General features: G+C 44.4%; 2 protein-coding genes across 5 annotated transcripts in view; one reads left to right on the top strand and one right to left on the bottom strand.

The window, feature by feature from the left end:
• Positions 1 to 16,974, bottom strand: part of LOC139819370 (uncharacterized) — a 368,184-nt gene that overhangs the window by 52,855 nt on the left and 298,355 nt on the right. The window lies entirely within an intron of this gene.
• The window catches only part of LOC139819361 (synaptogenesis protein syg-1), a 269,748-nt gene that overhangs the window by 25,610 nt on the left and 227,164 nt on the right, over positions 1 to 16,974 (top strand). For 3 of the 4 annotated variants that reach the window (XM_071788636.1, XM_071788637.1, XM_071788635.1), the window contains exon 3: positions 14,960 to 14,998. The exons of the other annotated variant lie outside the window; for it this stretch is intronic. In XM_071788636.1, coding sequence (XP_071644737.1) covers positions 14,960 to 14,998 — 39 coding nt within the window. The remainder of the gene's footprint in view (positions 1 to 14,959; positions 14,999 to 16,974) is intronic. 4 annotated transcript variants of the gene reach the window in all.

Here is a 16,974-nt window from a genome sequence, read left to right as displayed (position 1 = left end):
GTACAAAGTCCATATATCTAGACTCGTTACCGTAACTCCGTTCTACTCGTCCGCCCCGCCCGGTCGGCTGGAGCGCGAGTGCCCGACGCGCGGTGCCTCTCTTTGCGTTTAGATTTTTTTTCCACGGTCGTGACGAGATATCCGGCAGGTCGGTCGACCGAGTTCCCTCTCGGAGAACTGGCCTGGCGCAGTGGATATCGATCGAGCCAGGATTCGAGAGGTTCGCGTGTCACGGGTCAGGTGGGTCGGAGCCTTCGGCAGGAAGGCGTAGGAGAGGAAGGGTTCTTTCGTTCCAGTTCTCGTATATATCCTAAGTACCGACACCTTCCGCCTCCACTGACACCACAACGTCATCCCGTTCTCCTCCTCCCCTTCTCCTCCTTTCGATCTTCTCGTGTAGACTGGTGTTTACGTAAAAATACCGAGTCTACGATCGATCGGGGACATCGAGAATCGTTTCACTCGCGTCGCAAGAACGTGGATCGTTTCACGCGAACGTCGCAGGTGAGGACCCAACGGGATAAAAAAAGTTGTAAGAAGAAAAATGTAACAGCACGCAATTACGAGAGAGAGAGAGAGAGAGAGAGTCGATACTAAAGCTACACGGTTATTAAACCGGCCGTGATTGGACAGTGCTTTTACGCTCGGAATTTCGCCGCGGTCGAATCGGTTTTGATTTATTAATTTCTCATCAACGACTTGGCGCGCGGCCGCGATCTAGCGCGGGGGGTATCGACAGACGCCGGTAAACATATCCGGGGTAAAGGGGTAAAGGATAGACCCGCATACACGGCAACCTATTTACTAACGCAACCTATTTATACGAATTTGCAGCCGTGGGCTCGTCCGTCGGGCATACCGCGATCTGTCGGACCGCGGCGCGACCGAGGTTTCTACGTCCATCGACAAATTATAACTGTTTCCCGATATGCCCGCAGGACTCTCTCCGTCTCTCGCACGGTCGTATAATTAAGCCATTTCTATATTATACACAGAACCGAGCTAGCGTGGATCGTCCGAGCACGGCCCTCCCTGATGCCTTCGCTCGTTGCCCTCGCGCGCGAAACGAATTATACGCCGTGGCGCCTGAATAAATAACAGGGCCGCCGCGCCGTGCTGGACGCCATCGAACACCCCGTTTACTCAATATTTAATCGTCCATTGTTCGGTGCTCTCTTACATCGGTGTTTCTTCCTTTTTCGAGGCACGCTCATTGAACCGGACCGGAATAATGGTCCTCGATGTAATCGCCGCATTTCGCCAGCGATATTTCCACGAGGTACCTGACCTGGCGCGAGCGACCGACATTTTCGATCGCCTTTACGTAAGCGTGAATTCGTCGAAAATTTATAGCGATTCGTCCGTTCCGATTCAAGAAATATTTATAGTCTTCGTAGAATGTCTTTCGATTAATTGAATGGAATAGACGCTAAATAATCATTTTGCTAGAAAGGCAATTTATAAGGCAATAATAATTTAAAGCGTAATACTTACCTTGTCATATAAAAACGTCACGGGAGATCGTTAAAGAGAATATATGCCCGTATTCTGCTTTTTTTTTTTTTTAACACGAAATTGTTTCCTATTTAAAATATTTTTCGCCGCCTGTTTCCGTTTTGCTGTTACGAGTTTGAAACTTTTCACATTAAGGACGAAATGACCTCTATAATAGTGTTCCTGTCTCGCCGCCCTTATCTTTCTTTCATTAAATGCTATTTATGCTTTTCTCATGGAGACTCATTAATCCTATAATAATATAGCTGATAACGCGATTAGTTTGGCTATAAGGATACTTCTATAAGGATAAAATTGCCACGTCGCGGGCGTTATTTTGCGCGGCCTTAATGTGTTTTTAAGTATTTTTGTATCGCGTATATCCCGCTTCTTTTTTGCAACGACGTTTAGCACTTAATTTTTTCTGTCGCAAGTCGCGCGAATATATACAGCGAAGGGTTTGCCACCGCGAAGCGAGCGGAGAGCTTTTTGAAACGATAAAGCTTTCGGGACAAATATCCATTATGCAGTCGCTTCAGGGACTCGGATTTGTCGATAATATCGCACCTCTAACTTCTGCCACCTGCGGAGGGAACTTTTATTAAATTTACATACCCGCTGTGTTCCCGGCCTTTATTTAAATTGGCAGTCGAATCGTGCACAGGGGAGTGTTAATATCGTATCGCGCGGAGGAAAAACAATAGCGGGTCCAATCAGCTTTTATACAATGTCGCGGCGGAGTTGAGATAAAATCGAATGAATTGTAGCACGTTATTACCCTGAACGTGATTACTATAAGTACGAGAGTTTATTTTGTAAATCTTATTTGGACGGCGGAATAATACGAGATTCGAGCGGTTTGTGCGATGTCATTTTGCGATAAATCGTGTCGTATAAGTCGGATTAATTTGATGGACATATCGCGAAAGGAATCGATTACAATTTTCCGCGTATCTGCCCATATCTCTTCATCTGCGCGAGCAAGCCTAGAAAAAGCCTCAGTGTTATCAACGCGCGTGCGGCACAAGTTTCTTCAGGAATAGCGCGGGGCGCGATTAAATTAGACACAACCCCGTGAGAACGCATAGATCGGCGATACAGAGCCGGCGGCGACGTGACTGGACTCGGGCGCGCGATGAATTTTCAAGATTTATCCCCCTCGTCGTGGAGGTAACCGCTTAATCGAGTTAGTTAGAGCGGGGCAGAGGGGTGGAAGGGAGAGAGGGAACGAGATTTTCATCGTACCGTTCGCGGCACGTTCGAGCTGGCCTTAATTACGATCCCTTCTCGGCGCGGTATCCGGTGGTAAAGACGGCCGCGGACGCTTTTAGACAGAGAATGTTGGATTAGGTGTTAGCTTCGTGCCGCTCGCTTACGCTTACGTTCCGCCTGTGTTCCGCGCTTCCGTTTCTTGCGTCGAGGAGCGCGAGGCGTACCTACACCGGCCTCGGCAACGTGAGATCCGGCCTTTGAATCGGAATATCGTTTCACCGCAAGGATATCGCGTTCGCGTTCACCGTAGGTGAGTCGCTCGCGCCAATGCGTCGTCGCTCGCGCCAAACCTGGAACTCTTCTTACCTTTGACAACGATGGCGAAGATATCACGATCTTGCGCGTGCGGTGACAACCTAGCTCGTCAAGTTAATACATTTATATTGACAGTAAATTTTTCAATTTATGCCTGACAATGTTGTTTCGTTTCAATTATTACATACCTATAACGACGGGAATATATGGAAAGTATTTGTACAATAGTTCTTTTCTCTGAATAGTTTTTTGTTTGTACATTACAACGGAAACGAATTATAAATTAAATAAATATAAAACTATGAGGATTAAAGTTGCAATATTTTTCGAAGTCATTCTACTGATGAAAATAACCGGAAAACGGTTGTATCTGAAAACGTGCAAAAATGCGATTACGATACAAATATAATATTTTTCATCAATGTCTCGTCGATATTTTCAACAACTATAGATATACATATAAGAATTATCGATTCGATAATCAATTGACACGAGCGTTGACTTATGACCGTTACGTACGTAATCACAATCGAAGATGAATGAATCGTAATGTAGTTTCCATATAGAAATGTTTAAACGGGAAGCTTTAACTTGAAAAGAAGAGAATTAATTTTTCTTGATCGATACAACGACACAAGTGGACCGTTGAGAATTGAATCACCAACGCTTCTGAAGCGTTGTTTTCTGTAAAAAAAAAAGTGAAGAAAGCCATGAGCACGCCCTCGGATACAGTTCCTCTCGAGGACCACTCAGCGACCGATCGAAAAGGCGTCCCTCTAGATTTCACGGTCCCTTCGCTACTTCCTGCACTGTTACTTGCTCGAGGTATGCTCTCTACTCGTCTTACACACCGGTGACCCTTCCATTTTACCTTCCATTTTACTCTTTTTCTTTCTCCTTACTCCCCTCAACCTCGTGTCTAGTCCCCGCTTGGTCTACCGCGATTAGACCGCGCCTGAGAGAAATTATACGTCATAATGATTCTCTGACGCTGGTGTTTCCGCGAACATTCACGGCTGCGCGCTGATTGCTCGAATCCCCTTAAATTATGTCCTCAATTTGATCGTCGAAAACAGGAAAACCGATCTGGCGATTTGACCCTTAATTAAGACAGTTTTGGTGTTTTGTTTCGAGATACGACTAATACCCGGTTTCTCGTGCTTAATTTCAATCTTCATCCAATAATGGGTGCGCTGTTAGCACGAGCAATTATTTATCGACGAGGTGGGAATAACACTGCTCGACTCGGATGGGCCGATTAGAAGGCTTCGAGCGGTTGCCCAATCTAGACAACCGTGAAGAAACCGCACGTCGTATAAATCGATCACCTCTTGAACGATTAAAGTGAAAATAATTTGCAGGTGCCCGATACCCTTCGAATATCCTCTCTGGCCGACGAGAGAGTTTTGATCGTAAAATGACCTTTCAACGCCGCCCGCCCGTTATTTATATCCGTAAATTGATAATCAGATCCCATCCGCGCCGTCCCTATTACCCAGAAAATTGATTCGCCGGATTGTATGCGCTCTCGGATATATATATATATTTTTTTTTCAAAACCCTCGTCCTGCCCTGCGCTCCGCCACCCTCGTCGCTGACGAAGTTCCTGATTGGCAAGTCCTGGCACTTGCGGATCAATGGTGATTTAATTAAAGATTATAACTTGACGAAAATTAAGATTAATCGTGCCCCATCTGCGGACAGAAAGGGGCCGTGAGTGGCTGGGCGCGGGTAAGGTGAACGAGGGCGTTTCGCCTCGACGACCTCGCGGCCAACGGCCTTAATTATGCGAAGAGCGACGGAGGACCGGGAGCTCAACGTCGCGGCGTCGCCTCGTTGAGGCCTACCATGTCAGAGATGAAACGAGGTCGAGGAGAAGAGCGCGTATTTTTGTGCTCTGCAACGCTGGGAACGTTATTCCCGTCGCTTGAAAAAACGGGCGAAAACGCTTCCCGGGAAGTATCGGAAACAGCTATGCCGAAGATAACGATCGAGGTAACCGCAAGTAATCGAATATTCAACGCAGGTAATCGTCGGCGCAAGTTGATTTTGTCACTGACAATGAGTTTCGACCGGGAGCGGCGCGAACGTTGAAACACGAAAGACAAACAGTATTAAATTCCATAATATCTCCGAAATGTTTTTTTGGGACAACCCCTGTAGCACTGTTGGAAAGCATGAAAAATGAATTTATATTTCTCTGGTTCAACCAGCCTTTCAGTCTTCGGTTATTTCCCGACAACTTTGTTCACTTCAACGTATTATACCGTATGCGTTATTACGATACGATAAAATGGGCCAAATGTATTATACAATATTCTACGTAATTAATTGGCTGTTCACGGATAACTGGATTTCGATAGCGCCGGCATGTAAAATCGATGGACGTTTGTAAAATTTGTGTCACACTAATTCTGGATATTTGGTCATTAGTTGGGTAGCCCTGTTTGTACAAAAGATATAGATAACGCTCCCGAAATATTTATTCCACGTTTGTTACAAATATTAATGGCATATTTGAAATGTTTAATAATTAGCGTTAAAAATGCGCATTTTGATAACTGTCCCGTAAATATTAAAGTAATATTCAAAATAAACTTAAAACTGAAATTAGTTTAAATGAAACTATTAGCAAGACGCGTCTAATGTAATTTTGGCTAATCGCTCGGAACTTACGAGTCAGTTTAATACGACAATTCCGTTATTACGAATCATTTAAACAAACGTTTAAATGATTCGTAATAACGGAATTGTCGTATCAAACTGAAATGGTAGACTAATGAAATGGAATAATCGCCGTCGAACAATCGATCTTAGATATAACTCTGCGTCCGTCGCTTAAGAAATCCGCGCCCATCGTTATTGATTCGGATAAAAAATCAATAAAAAGTCAATTTAACGAACGGTCTGCTTTCATGAGATAAGAATGAGCGGAACGTGCGATTTTCCGGGATAAAATTATCGTTAAAACATTGACAGTAAAGCAAGGGAACAAAGCGTTCGTGCACGATGGCGCAAAACGATCGTAAACTTTACGACAGCTTATTTCAGTTGCGAGTTCGTGCGTTCGATCGTTCTTTACAACATCGCGGCAGGGTGAAAAGGGGTAGGAGGAGGAGGAGGTTTCCTCCAGTTCTGTACGGATTCGCTTTTATCTCTCGTCGCTCGGAGCGACGAACAACTGATTTCCCGTGGAAAGTCGTACTTGGCGCGATTAAGGGGCAGTGACAATCGCCGTGTCTAATGACATTTGCTCAGCCAACAGCGCGACATTTGCACATGCGCCCTCCGCTTTACGATAGCACACGGTAGATTCCGCATACGATTCTCGGTTTTGTTTTCGAAGGGCAGCGCGCGCGGATAAACTTTTCGGGACAAGAATAACACGCTGTTTTCATAGTCAATATTGTTTTTCATTGTCCCTGTATTTGTTAGGCGCGTTACTAAAATAGTCGAGCAGGTTACCGGGAAACATTTGTCGCGTTTATCGCTTCCATGAGTCTTGTTCGGAAGAGATTATTTTTATGTGTCTTGTCGCGCGTAGAGGATTTTTGCGTCGCGGAAGTATCGTGCGAGTTCGATATTACGACGAATACACCTAATCACGCGGAAAATATAATTAAAATTAAATATAATATTCCCGGATATTTCGGCAGTTATAATGATAAAATGGGACACGCAACACAAGAAAATGACTCCCCGCGGGGGAAGTTAGCCGTAAAAGCCGCGTAAATCAGACTGTGAAGGATTTACGATAAGTTACTATTAACCCTAGATTTATGTGCCCCACGTCAGCCGGTTGTTTCAGGTCGCTGTCGTTTAAGTCCGTCGAGGTCGTCGCGAAAAAGAATCGCCTGTCACTTCAATTAAGCCGTGATTGCGGTTGCGTGTGCTGTCCCGACGGTAAAACGTGTGTGTTTATCAATTTAAGACAAAAACTACGCGAGCCAGTCGGACGAAACTACGAGAATCAGTCGGACGAAACTACGCGAACGCGGTTGCAACAATGGCCGTTTTCGCGCACGAGGCAAACAAGCTTTTGTGAAAATTCTAATTAATCATTTATTCGTACGGGGAATAAAAAAAAAAGAACGAGTGGAACAATATGCTTTGTACCATTCAAATGTAATCTCGCTTTGGTTCGTATCACATATTTTGCATTAATATGATTATTTAATTTTTGAAATACATCTATTATGTATGAGAATCTTACAGTAGGTTTAGCGTTAAATCCGATCGACATACCCGCAACACAGTCTTTGTCAGTTTGTTAAAGAGTATAAAAATAAATTGCTCTTAAAGTTCTCTCTCTCTCAAAGTTCTTCAAGTACAGCCTTCAAAGTAAAGTCTCGAAAAGAAAGATTCGTTCGGTCGTTTCTCTCGTCTACAGGCGCAGGCGGGTTGATCGATTAGACGTCGAGATGGTGGCGGTTTGCCGTTATATGATCGATATTTATGAAATTTGTCCATTTACAATCAGCGCAATAATTTCGACAATGGTAATTCTGTGCTAATGTGCTCGTTACGAGAGAACAGCGATTCCGGATAACCGTGACGTGAGAGTGAAACGCTCGTTTTTAGTTCGCGATATCGTATTACAAATGAAACGAGGCTCGTTTATAAACGTTAAATGATATATTCGAAGTCATTCGAATCCGTTGAATAAAGAGTTTCAATTGCAGATGTATTTATGCGGATATGGTTGACGAATTTCAGATTACCATTCGCGCCGGTCATTGTATGCATTTTACACCGACGCATCATAGCGAATATAACGCATAAAATAAACCCGCGACGTACGTGATGAAACGCATGCCGGACTGGCATAACATGACGAATTAATTATTAACCGAACAAACATTTCGTTCGCCTTATTGCAGACACGTAAAATAATTATTGTCCCGTCATTACAGAGCAGTCGCCATTCCTTCTCCTCGTTTTTAATATTTATGACTGAAAGGACATTCGGGATGGGGTTCTCCGGGACAAGAATCTCTTATGACAGAACAGCTAGTGCCGTTTTCCATTTCCGGCTTTCTCGCCACATCTCATCCTCGCGTTCCATCCGCATGCTCGGGGCATATATATCGGTGTACTCCACTTAAATCGAAAAACTTTGCCATTTGGCAGCGCGCGAGTGGAATAAACTGAATCGAGATAAAATGATAGCCGTAGATACGAGTTGGGATTAGAAACGGTCGAGTTCAAGTGGCGCGGAACTCGGGGGCGTGACGGGGTAAAGAAGGATAAAGAGGGACGCAAACCTCTCGGCGGTTTAACCTTCCTGAAAACGAAGGGCAGCTATCCGTGGCTCATCGTGGCGGCCGCGAAGTTCACTCGTCTGGAGGATTATGTTCGACGTACTTTATATATACGTACGCACCCCCTCACGGGCTAACGCGAGCGTGAGCCCCGAGTGTTTGAGGAAAAATTCAGGAAAGTACTTAGCCAAACGTGAAATTAACTCTACGCCCCCTTCCGCCGATTATTGTTGTAGCTGGCGATGCGCCAACAGCGGAGACCCGCGAATGCCTCGTGGTAGATCGCCGTCGGATACGTTCGATCGCGCCGCGATCACGAAAACGCCTGGACGGATGGGTGTTGTGGGAAAACGACGGATATATGAAAATTACGCGTCGCGGTCGACGCCCTTTAGAACGTGCCGTCTAAACTCATTTTGCATGGTCGACGAGCAAAGACATCGCGTGACGACCATGTCGTCAAGGGCGCGTCCAACGCGATTCTTACTTCTATTTTTGTGTGTGTGGTAGCCGCCTGCCATTTTTCACATAACTTATCGGAGCATCTCGTGTGAAAAATGTGCGAGGAAACCGTGCATTTTCATAACGGCGGCGTGCAAACTTGCATACGTTAATGACCGGCGAATTTTATGCGCTTGCAAACACACCCCCCGCGCGCGCACGCGCTCGCGCTCGCGTACGTGCACGCACACACGCGAGTCAAGGTTAACTAATTAATAGATTAATTACTACGTGCCTGTAATGAAAGTTTTACCTTTATCGGCGGCCGTAATTTGGCGAGCGTACTAATGAAATTTCTCTTAATATATCGTGCATAATCATTGATTTCTGTTGCGGAACAAATCTGTGGGAGCTATTGATACAACGGCAAAGTGAAAGGTAATTAATTAAGTTGTGTTTGCGGAGCCGTTCGCTGATTGATTGCGTGGTCTTGCGTGAAATTGGTTTACACAATTATTTCGCGGAAAGAAATTTAATGCGCGCGGTCGGCGTTCAATCGCTATACGTTTTGCTGTGTCCGTACATTTTCTCCTTGATACATCTGATCTCTTTCCGTCTCACATAAATCGAATATACGCGAGGTATACACCATCGAGAGATGTTTATCAAATAAAATGGATATATAAATATAACAATAAAATGGATATATTATTATTACATTGGATGCTTATAAAAACAAAATGATCGATAGCGAAATCCGTATTTTCACTAAACGCATCTCTGTGCCTTTATTCGGTATACGGGCACGTTATTCGCGCCTCGATAATGCGGCTTCCTAATAACGACGTATAGTGTACGGTGGATAGGAAGTAACGCACGAGAAAAGTGACGCGAAGTGAGTTTGCCGCGGCAGTATCATTAATCAAAGTTGCTCCCAAGTGCGAGCCGGGGCAAAAGGTTGGAAATTATCGAACTTGCCGGCGTGAGAGCCGACAACATCGTTGTTGTGGTATCGACACGTCGATCGATCCCCGCCCGGAGGAGCGAAATATTTTCGGTGAATAACAGTGATCGAATTATCACCGTCGCGGTCGCTTTTAATCGAATCATCCAGGGTGTCTGCGGATGGCTGGACGACGAGTGTGCCGGGGGCCGGGGGCCGGGGGAACGGCCGCGGCGAGGCGCGAAGAAATCTCGTACTCAGCGCGCGCTTTCGACGCGCGCTGGCGAAAGAATTGTCCTGCGACGCCGGCGGTGTTCAAGTAGTAGCAGGTGTGACACACTCGAGGCGGGACAGCCAACGGTCCAACGTCTCATAGCACTCGCTGCGCGACGCTTCCTTCCGACCGGTAGAGCATATGTACTTTCGTAAATGCGTTTGCATGCAGTGCCAGATGGTGCAACCTGCATGCTTATGTGTATATCAGTAGTTCGCACAAAGGAACGCGCGCAAGAGACGACTTACTTTTGACGCATCACGTCGTCCTCGTTCATCATGTCTCGCTATAATTCTCGCATGCTGTGCCGTTGTACCCTACTGCTTTTATTTGGCCTGAATCCCCTGAAAATCGGAATGATTATTGCCTGCCTCGCGTTTCGTTCATTCGTGGCATGACCTCCTTGGATGTACTTGTGTTTGCGGACCACGAGAGAGAGATATATATGGTATTGTTAATTTTATTTGACGACGCGTGTTACGTATATACATATATAGAAATACGGGATCGATATATTTATTCTTTTGCATTTTTCAATCATACCGTTGTGATATGTCTTTGGTACAGTTTTCGCAGCAAGTGACAAAATAATTATTGTTATCACTCTGTTTTTTTTTTCTCACCTAGATCAACCTGGCATTTCACGAATGATTTTACAGTCTGTCGCGTTGCGTGTTACATTTGGCCTTTATGACTCTATTTCGTTACAAACAAAACACGAAAATGAAGGTGAAATGCAACGCGTAAAGTGACAAGCTGCGAGGTCGCTTTGTCGAATAGGGCACAGTTATGCGCAGTCGCAGACATACTTTTCGCACGCGAATTAGTTTTCAGTCACCTTGGCATCGGTGCGTTTATGAAAAAATTCCGTTTGAAAGTACAGGTATAATAAATGAGAACTTTCAGATAGCGAAGCTATCACAAACGCACGGTGTCGCAACTGAAACTGATCTGTGCGCGAAAAAGCGCTTTACTAGATGCCTGATTCGACGGCTGATCGTACATAGGTGTTGTTCTACTAAATCTAACAATAAGTGATCAAAGACTTATTAGTGCCGGCATGTGTTCGTCATAACAATGCAACGACACTTTACATTTATATGTATCGGTTTATCGATTTAATTTCGTTATCTTTCGATTTCTTGGCAAAAAAACCTTACCAAAAGGCTGCCAAGTAGCGAGCGATGATCATATAGATAAACAAAGTTCCACGGTAAACATTGCATATTCTTCTATACCTTTATTTTTTTTACACCAGCGATGCAAACGAATACTTGTTCTACAAAATACTTGCCTGGCATTTTTTTACGTAATTAACACTCAAACATGAAAAACTCTCGTGACGAAACTCCACACAACGTTACGTTTGTCGCAAACACGACAGCATGTATGGAACGTATAAATGTAAACATTTCAAAATTTTAAATTACTTCCTTACATTACTTCCTTAAATTACATTCCTGTATTACTTACAAAGCTACACAGGTAATCACATATCGATTGTTAGGTATGTTTTACTAATTAAGCTTCCAGTAGTAACATCTTTTCCTACAGCGGGATTTACATTCGAGCTTACAGCTTAGGAACGACAGAGAAAGAGAGGGAGACGTCCGGAGTGATCAAAGTCAAATGTCTCTTGTGTGCATCCCGTCTTTCGTTTGCTGCGTAGTTCTCGATTAACATCGAATTAATTTTTCCTTCCTCGTTTGTCCGTTATGCCGGCAGCTCGTCGCGCGCCTTTTCCGTCTCTCGCATTCTCGCCTTTTATTTCTTTACTTTTACGAACATTGACTACTGTCTCCCGCTCTCTTTGTCTCTCTCTTTCTTCCTCATTTGGTTTATTTCTTCCCATTTCTCTCCCTCTTTCTCTATGTATCTATCTATCTCTCACTCTCATTCTCTCTCTCTCTCTCTCTCTCTCTCTCTCTCTCTCTTTCTCTTTCTCTTTCTCTCTGCCTCTGGCGCAAACTAGTCGAGGCAATAAGACGAGAGTACGAGAGTACGCCACCTGTTTCCAAGTGTTATGAGACTTTCGGGCCAGTCACGCCTATGTCTCTCACGTATACTTCGTAACTACATATGTATAACACACAGCGCGGACACGAGAGCGCCGCACATTTGGAACCCTCTGCAACCTTCGCTGCACACCTCCGTTAACACCAACTTCCGCCCATCTTACCCCATCGTCACCACACTTTACTCCCGTTGGATTCCCGAGATTATGTTGTCGCGGCAAGGACGTCCTTTAACTGGCTCTTTCCACTTTGGCCACCACCAGGTCACTGCCAGCTGTCCCGGCAGGATTTCTCGATTAACGCTTTGACTGGCGTATCTCGTTGCGCCACTTAAAAATGAGATTGGCGTTTGCTTTTCCGCTGGACACTCCTCCTGCCTCTTTTATTCTTGTCGAATACTACTACACTACTACCAATGTCCCATTTTAATTTCGCGTCAAGAGATACACACCGACTAGAGATTCGACGTGTAACGGGAACGTTGGGGGAGACTCGTGTCTTTAAACAACAGGTAAGACCTCGAGTTTAAGATGTTGCCCACGCACAGCTGTTCTCATAACATTCAGTGAAGTCGTATTACGGGGAGCGTAATAAGTATCGATCGTCGCACAGGGTTGTAACCAGCTGTGCGCACGTATTTATCGCCGGCGTCTGAAATCTTGAGTCTGATTTATTTCCCGCGAGATATATCGTATTCCCGTGAGAGATCGCACTTAGCAATTTTTTCCTATTTATCACGTCGCGTAACCGACGCCGTGTAGCCGAGTCATTTCGGCAGCGTTGCTTTCGTTTAAACAAGTTTCAACGATCCGCCATTTTCCTTACCGCAAAAGTAGCCCGAAGTTCTTTCTTCCCCTCGAAAGCGTGTTCGATATATAATCTAATTTCTAATATTACAAACGCTCATCCGACTTTCGTCCGACATTTTATTTCTATTTCGTGAATCTTTCATGTCGCTATTAAGAAACAATTTCAGAATAATCGCGAGCTTATCGAGAATCGTTCATCCTCGTAACGTCCGCAAGGTACAATTTTTCGACAAAAAGGTTTCCATCCGCTTTGCCGTTATCTCGGTGTACCACTTACAATGGGGCCATTATCCATCGACTTTCTCCCACGTATAAGTTACCACGTAGCGCCACCGTAGCGATAGTAATACGCTTCTCTGTATGAACTACCGTAATGCCGAGTGGAACAAAGCGTAGCAGCAGCGAACGGATGGAGAAACTTAATCTTCCGGCGAACGCGTTCTGCAATGTAATGAATGCGAATAATACAGAAAGGGTAAAAGGCACTCTCTCTCTCCCACCCCCGTCGTTATCAGGTCTCTTATCGCGGTCGCCTGTAAATTAGAAACTCGCTGTATTACCGGTACGGTTACGACGTAGATTGCGCGGAGGAAAAAAAATCATAACGATACTTATTTCCGTTTCGCATAGCGGACACGTTACGACTTTTGCGAGAATCGTTGACGCTGTGGGAGAGATACCCCGTGCGAAATACCGTATATCTCTATCACTTCCGTTATTTTCACACGCGACGTAACCGTCGGCGCATTCATCTTTGATAGAGAGCGGGTGATGATCGCTTTACGCGCGCCGGTAGGAAAAATAAAACCTGCGGATGTACGTACGTTCGGAAATAAAGGACAGGATTTATTATGCAATATTTCGCATTCGTGCACGCGTACCGAGTCGGCTCCGCAACCGTATGTAAACGCCGGCGTACAAAGAGCAGTATATCACATGTTTACTGCATTTTTTTTAACGCATCAGAAAATAATTGGAACGACGAGCGTACCCGCGAAACATCGTTCGACGCGAAACAGAAAGGGATCATCGGTTTAACATCCGTAAAAATATGTAGATAGAAACAAACACGCTGTATATCTCGCCGCATTCTCAATATCCGGTACGCTCTGGCTTCTCTCCCGACAATCGGATTTAACGCTAAAATAATTATACTCCCCTCATTTCGTTTTCATCTCGATGCGAGAAGTTAAATACGACGTGTTATCCCCGCATTTTCATATCAATTTGCCAGAAATTTATTTGCGCGCCCGCGTCGGACGTCCGTATATTTCGTCGAACTAAATTTACGGGATTGAAAAATACTTATGTATTGTACAATATATATATATATTTGTCGCGGTGGACGCGTGTACACACGCGCCCTGTGTAATGACACGTCGCCCCTCCTCCCTCCGCGATGCAACAATTCGCATTCATTTCGTGCCAATTTCGCCGCGTTGAATAAGATCGCACGATCGCGCGTTCGATTTGAGCTGGTTTAAAACCGTGCGGTTGTAGCGAAAGCGTAGCCGGCTATTCGTCAGTCGACCGTGCTTTCGATAGCGGCTAATCGCGGGCGAAAAGCGGGTTTGCGGTGCAAACTTTATTTCGCGCTCAACAGCCACCACAATACATCCCCCCCGATCGCACCCTCCACCACCGATAGTGGCCGTGAAAAAAAAAAAAGTATATAGCAGACTGCGCGTCTGCAGGGGTGTCAAACGGGAGCAGTTTTGTTTTCGGATTCGCGATCGGGCACAAACGTTCTCTCTCCGTACAAACGCTCGCAGTTATACAAGCAAATATGTGACGTTATCGTCCGCCTAATATTGTTGCGGATGAAAACGTTTGGAATCCGCTCGGTCGTACTCGCGAATGTTAAAAATTTGCTATCTGCGATAATTTTTTCTTCTCTCTGGATAAAAGTTACAAAGTAAAATTTATGATACGGAATGAAGAAATACGTCGTCGATTGGCTATCGCAACGAACATACTTGATGCTCGATGTGACGAAGGGAGACTGATCGCGAGTCAATGCGATTCGTACCGCTATCAAGCATCGACGCGCGTTTGACACCCCGATAGTTGATTCTCCTCATCTTTCGCTCTCATGTGATACTGTAACATAACGTCTGCCACTCATTACAGTCAAGTAGTTGTTTCTTTTTGTTTCTTCTATGATTTCTTATGATTTATATATGTTTTTGTTACAGGGGTCCCGCGAACATTTTCGGCTAGGCCTTACCGAGGAGGTTGGTTCGTTTGTTTGGTTTGCAATTAGGATTAGTCAGTAGATTTTTTTCTCTAAAAGCCCTAGTCCTCTCCTTTTTCTTTCTTCTTCACGCGTATAGACTTCGCTTTTACATACATAATACTCGTCTGTCTTTCCCCTGTATTCTTACTACTACTACTACTACTATCTCTTTATATATATTATATATATCTATCTATATCTCTGTCTTTCACTATCTACCTTTCCCTTTATTCTCTTGATGCCTCGATCGTCGCTCGACCATGCTAACACCAATCACCACCTTTGAACGTTACTAACCGTAGCATATATATCTATACATACGTACGTGCAGACTCGATCCTTGCATATGTGTACTTAGACTCACACGTATCAAGATGTATGTATACGCATATATATGGGTATGTGTATATTCGATTATATACCGATTGATTTTCGTATATCAAGCAGTGTGTGACTTCACCACCACTCCGACTCGATTGACACCGATTGACTTGTTCTCTCTTTCTCTCTCTTTGTTTGTTTCTTTTTTTTTTTTTAATTACTTTTTTACGTTTGTCGAAGGTCCGTATCTCTAGCTTTAGTTGATCGATGTTTAGATATGTGATGATTAAGATATGTCCTTATCTGTGCGTGCCTTGTCAATGCGCGCGTCTCCCCCCCCTTTTTGTGTATGTACGTGTTCGTGTCGTTACGTAGGGATGACCCGCAATCCCGTCATGTTTGATCGTTCTGATTTATTGATACTCAATATTTAGCTGTAATGATGAACATTAGATAGCCGATTGGATATTTAGTCTTAATGTTTTTTCTCGAAAAACTACTGCACAATACCAGAGAGACGAATACACCTGTCCGTATGCTGCTTTGAGACCATTCCATTGATCGAACCATTACTATCACACCGATGTTTGGACTGAGTTACTCGAGAAACGTGACTAACGAGCTCGCCACCTAAACATTTTTATCATAATGCATGAGAACTAATATTTTATTCATCAGGTGTCGAATGAACTAAGATGAAGCTCGGTGAGGAGGGAGGGACGGCCGTCTGCATTGCTGTCTGTCTGCGGTAAGATACGCGATCACAATAAAGTAGACAAGTTTTATTTCAATGTACGTTACGCTTCGTTAACGAATAACGAAGCGTGGCGACCTGCGTCCGATATATTCTTCTTGCTTCCTTTACGAAAATATTACTTTCACGATGATTACGGATAATTGTGTCGATAAAATGGCACGCTGTTATGAGTTGTCCGCAACTCGATGACTGCAACAAATGATAATGTTTGTTGCCATTATCTCGTGACATGGTAGAATATTTTTCATCCGACATTTTACAAATTATTACAACAGTAGCGGCGCATTGTAAATTGTTATTGCACTGCAAATTTATGTCTCTGGTACTAGACACAATTTTCACGTTCCTACAACGATCGCGCAATTTGTCTAATAATAATCGTCTTAACAGACGAATCGCGACCAATTGATATCTCTCTATACTTGTGGCATGAAACGACCAAACGGATTAGTGGTCCAGACGCACTAAACCGATACCGCAATCTTAGAGCCACCTTCGAGACGACCGGTAAAAAGTTACGTCGCGAAGCGGATCTCGACAACGACGTGGTTTTTGCCGGATTGACGTCTCGAGTATCGAGTCTCGTCTCATGTCGTTTCGAAAGTTGAGAGCGGGATCTACGACATCCGTCGATGGCGCCGTCGATGGCGAGGGATGTACGCCGACGTACACTGTACATACGAAGCGTTTTCATGATGCAACCTCGAATACAGAATTTTATCGCGCGTGAAAGGCGCGAAATGCTTTATCTGTTTGGAAAAGATTCAAATTGGCATTGCGATCTCTCCTGTTCGAGGAGAGAGAGAAAGAGAGACAGAAGAGACAGGAGATTGACTGAATATGCAATTTTCACAGGTTTCTGACAGGTTTTTACTGCGTCAATCCACAGATACGTT

The sequence above is a fragment of the Temnothorax longispinosus genome, chromosome 9, assembly GCF_030848805.1.
Source record: "Temnothorax longispinosus isolate EJ_2023e chromosome 9, Tlon_JGU_v1, whole genome shotgun sequence".
NCBI lineage: Eukaryota > Metazoa > Arthropoda > Insecta > Hymenoptera > Formicidae > Temnothorax > Temnothorax longispinosus.
Note: the sequence above shows the minus strand (reverse complement) of the source record. Positions and strands in the feature narration are given on the sequence as shown.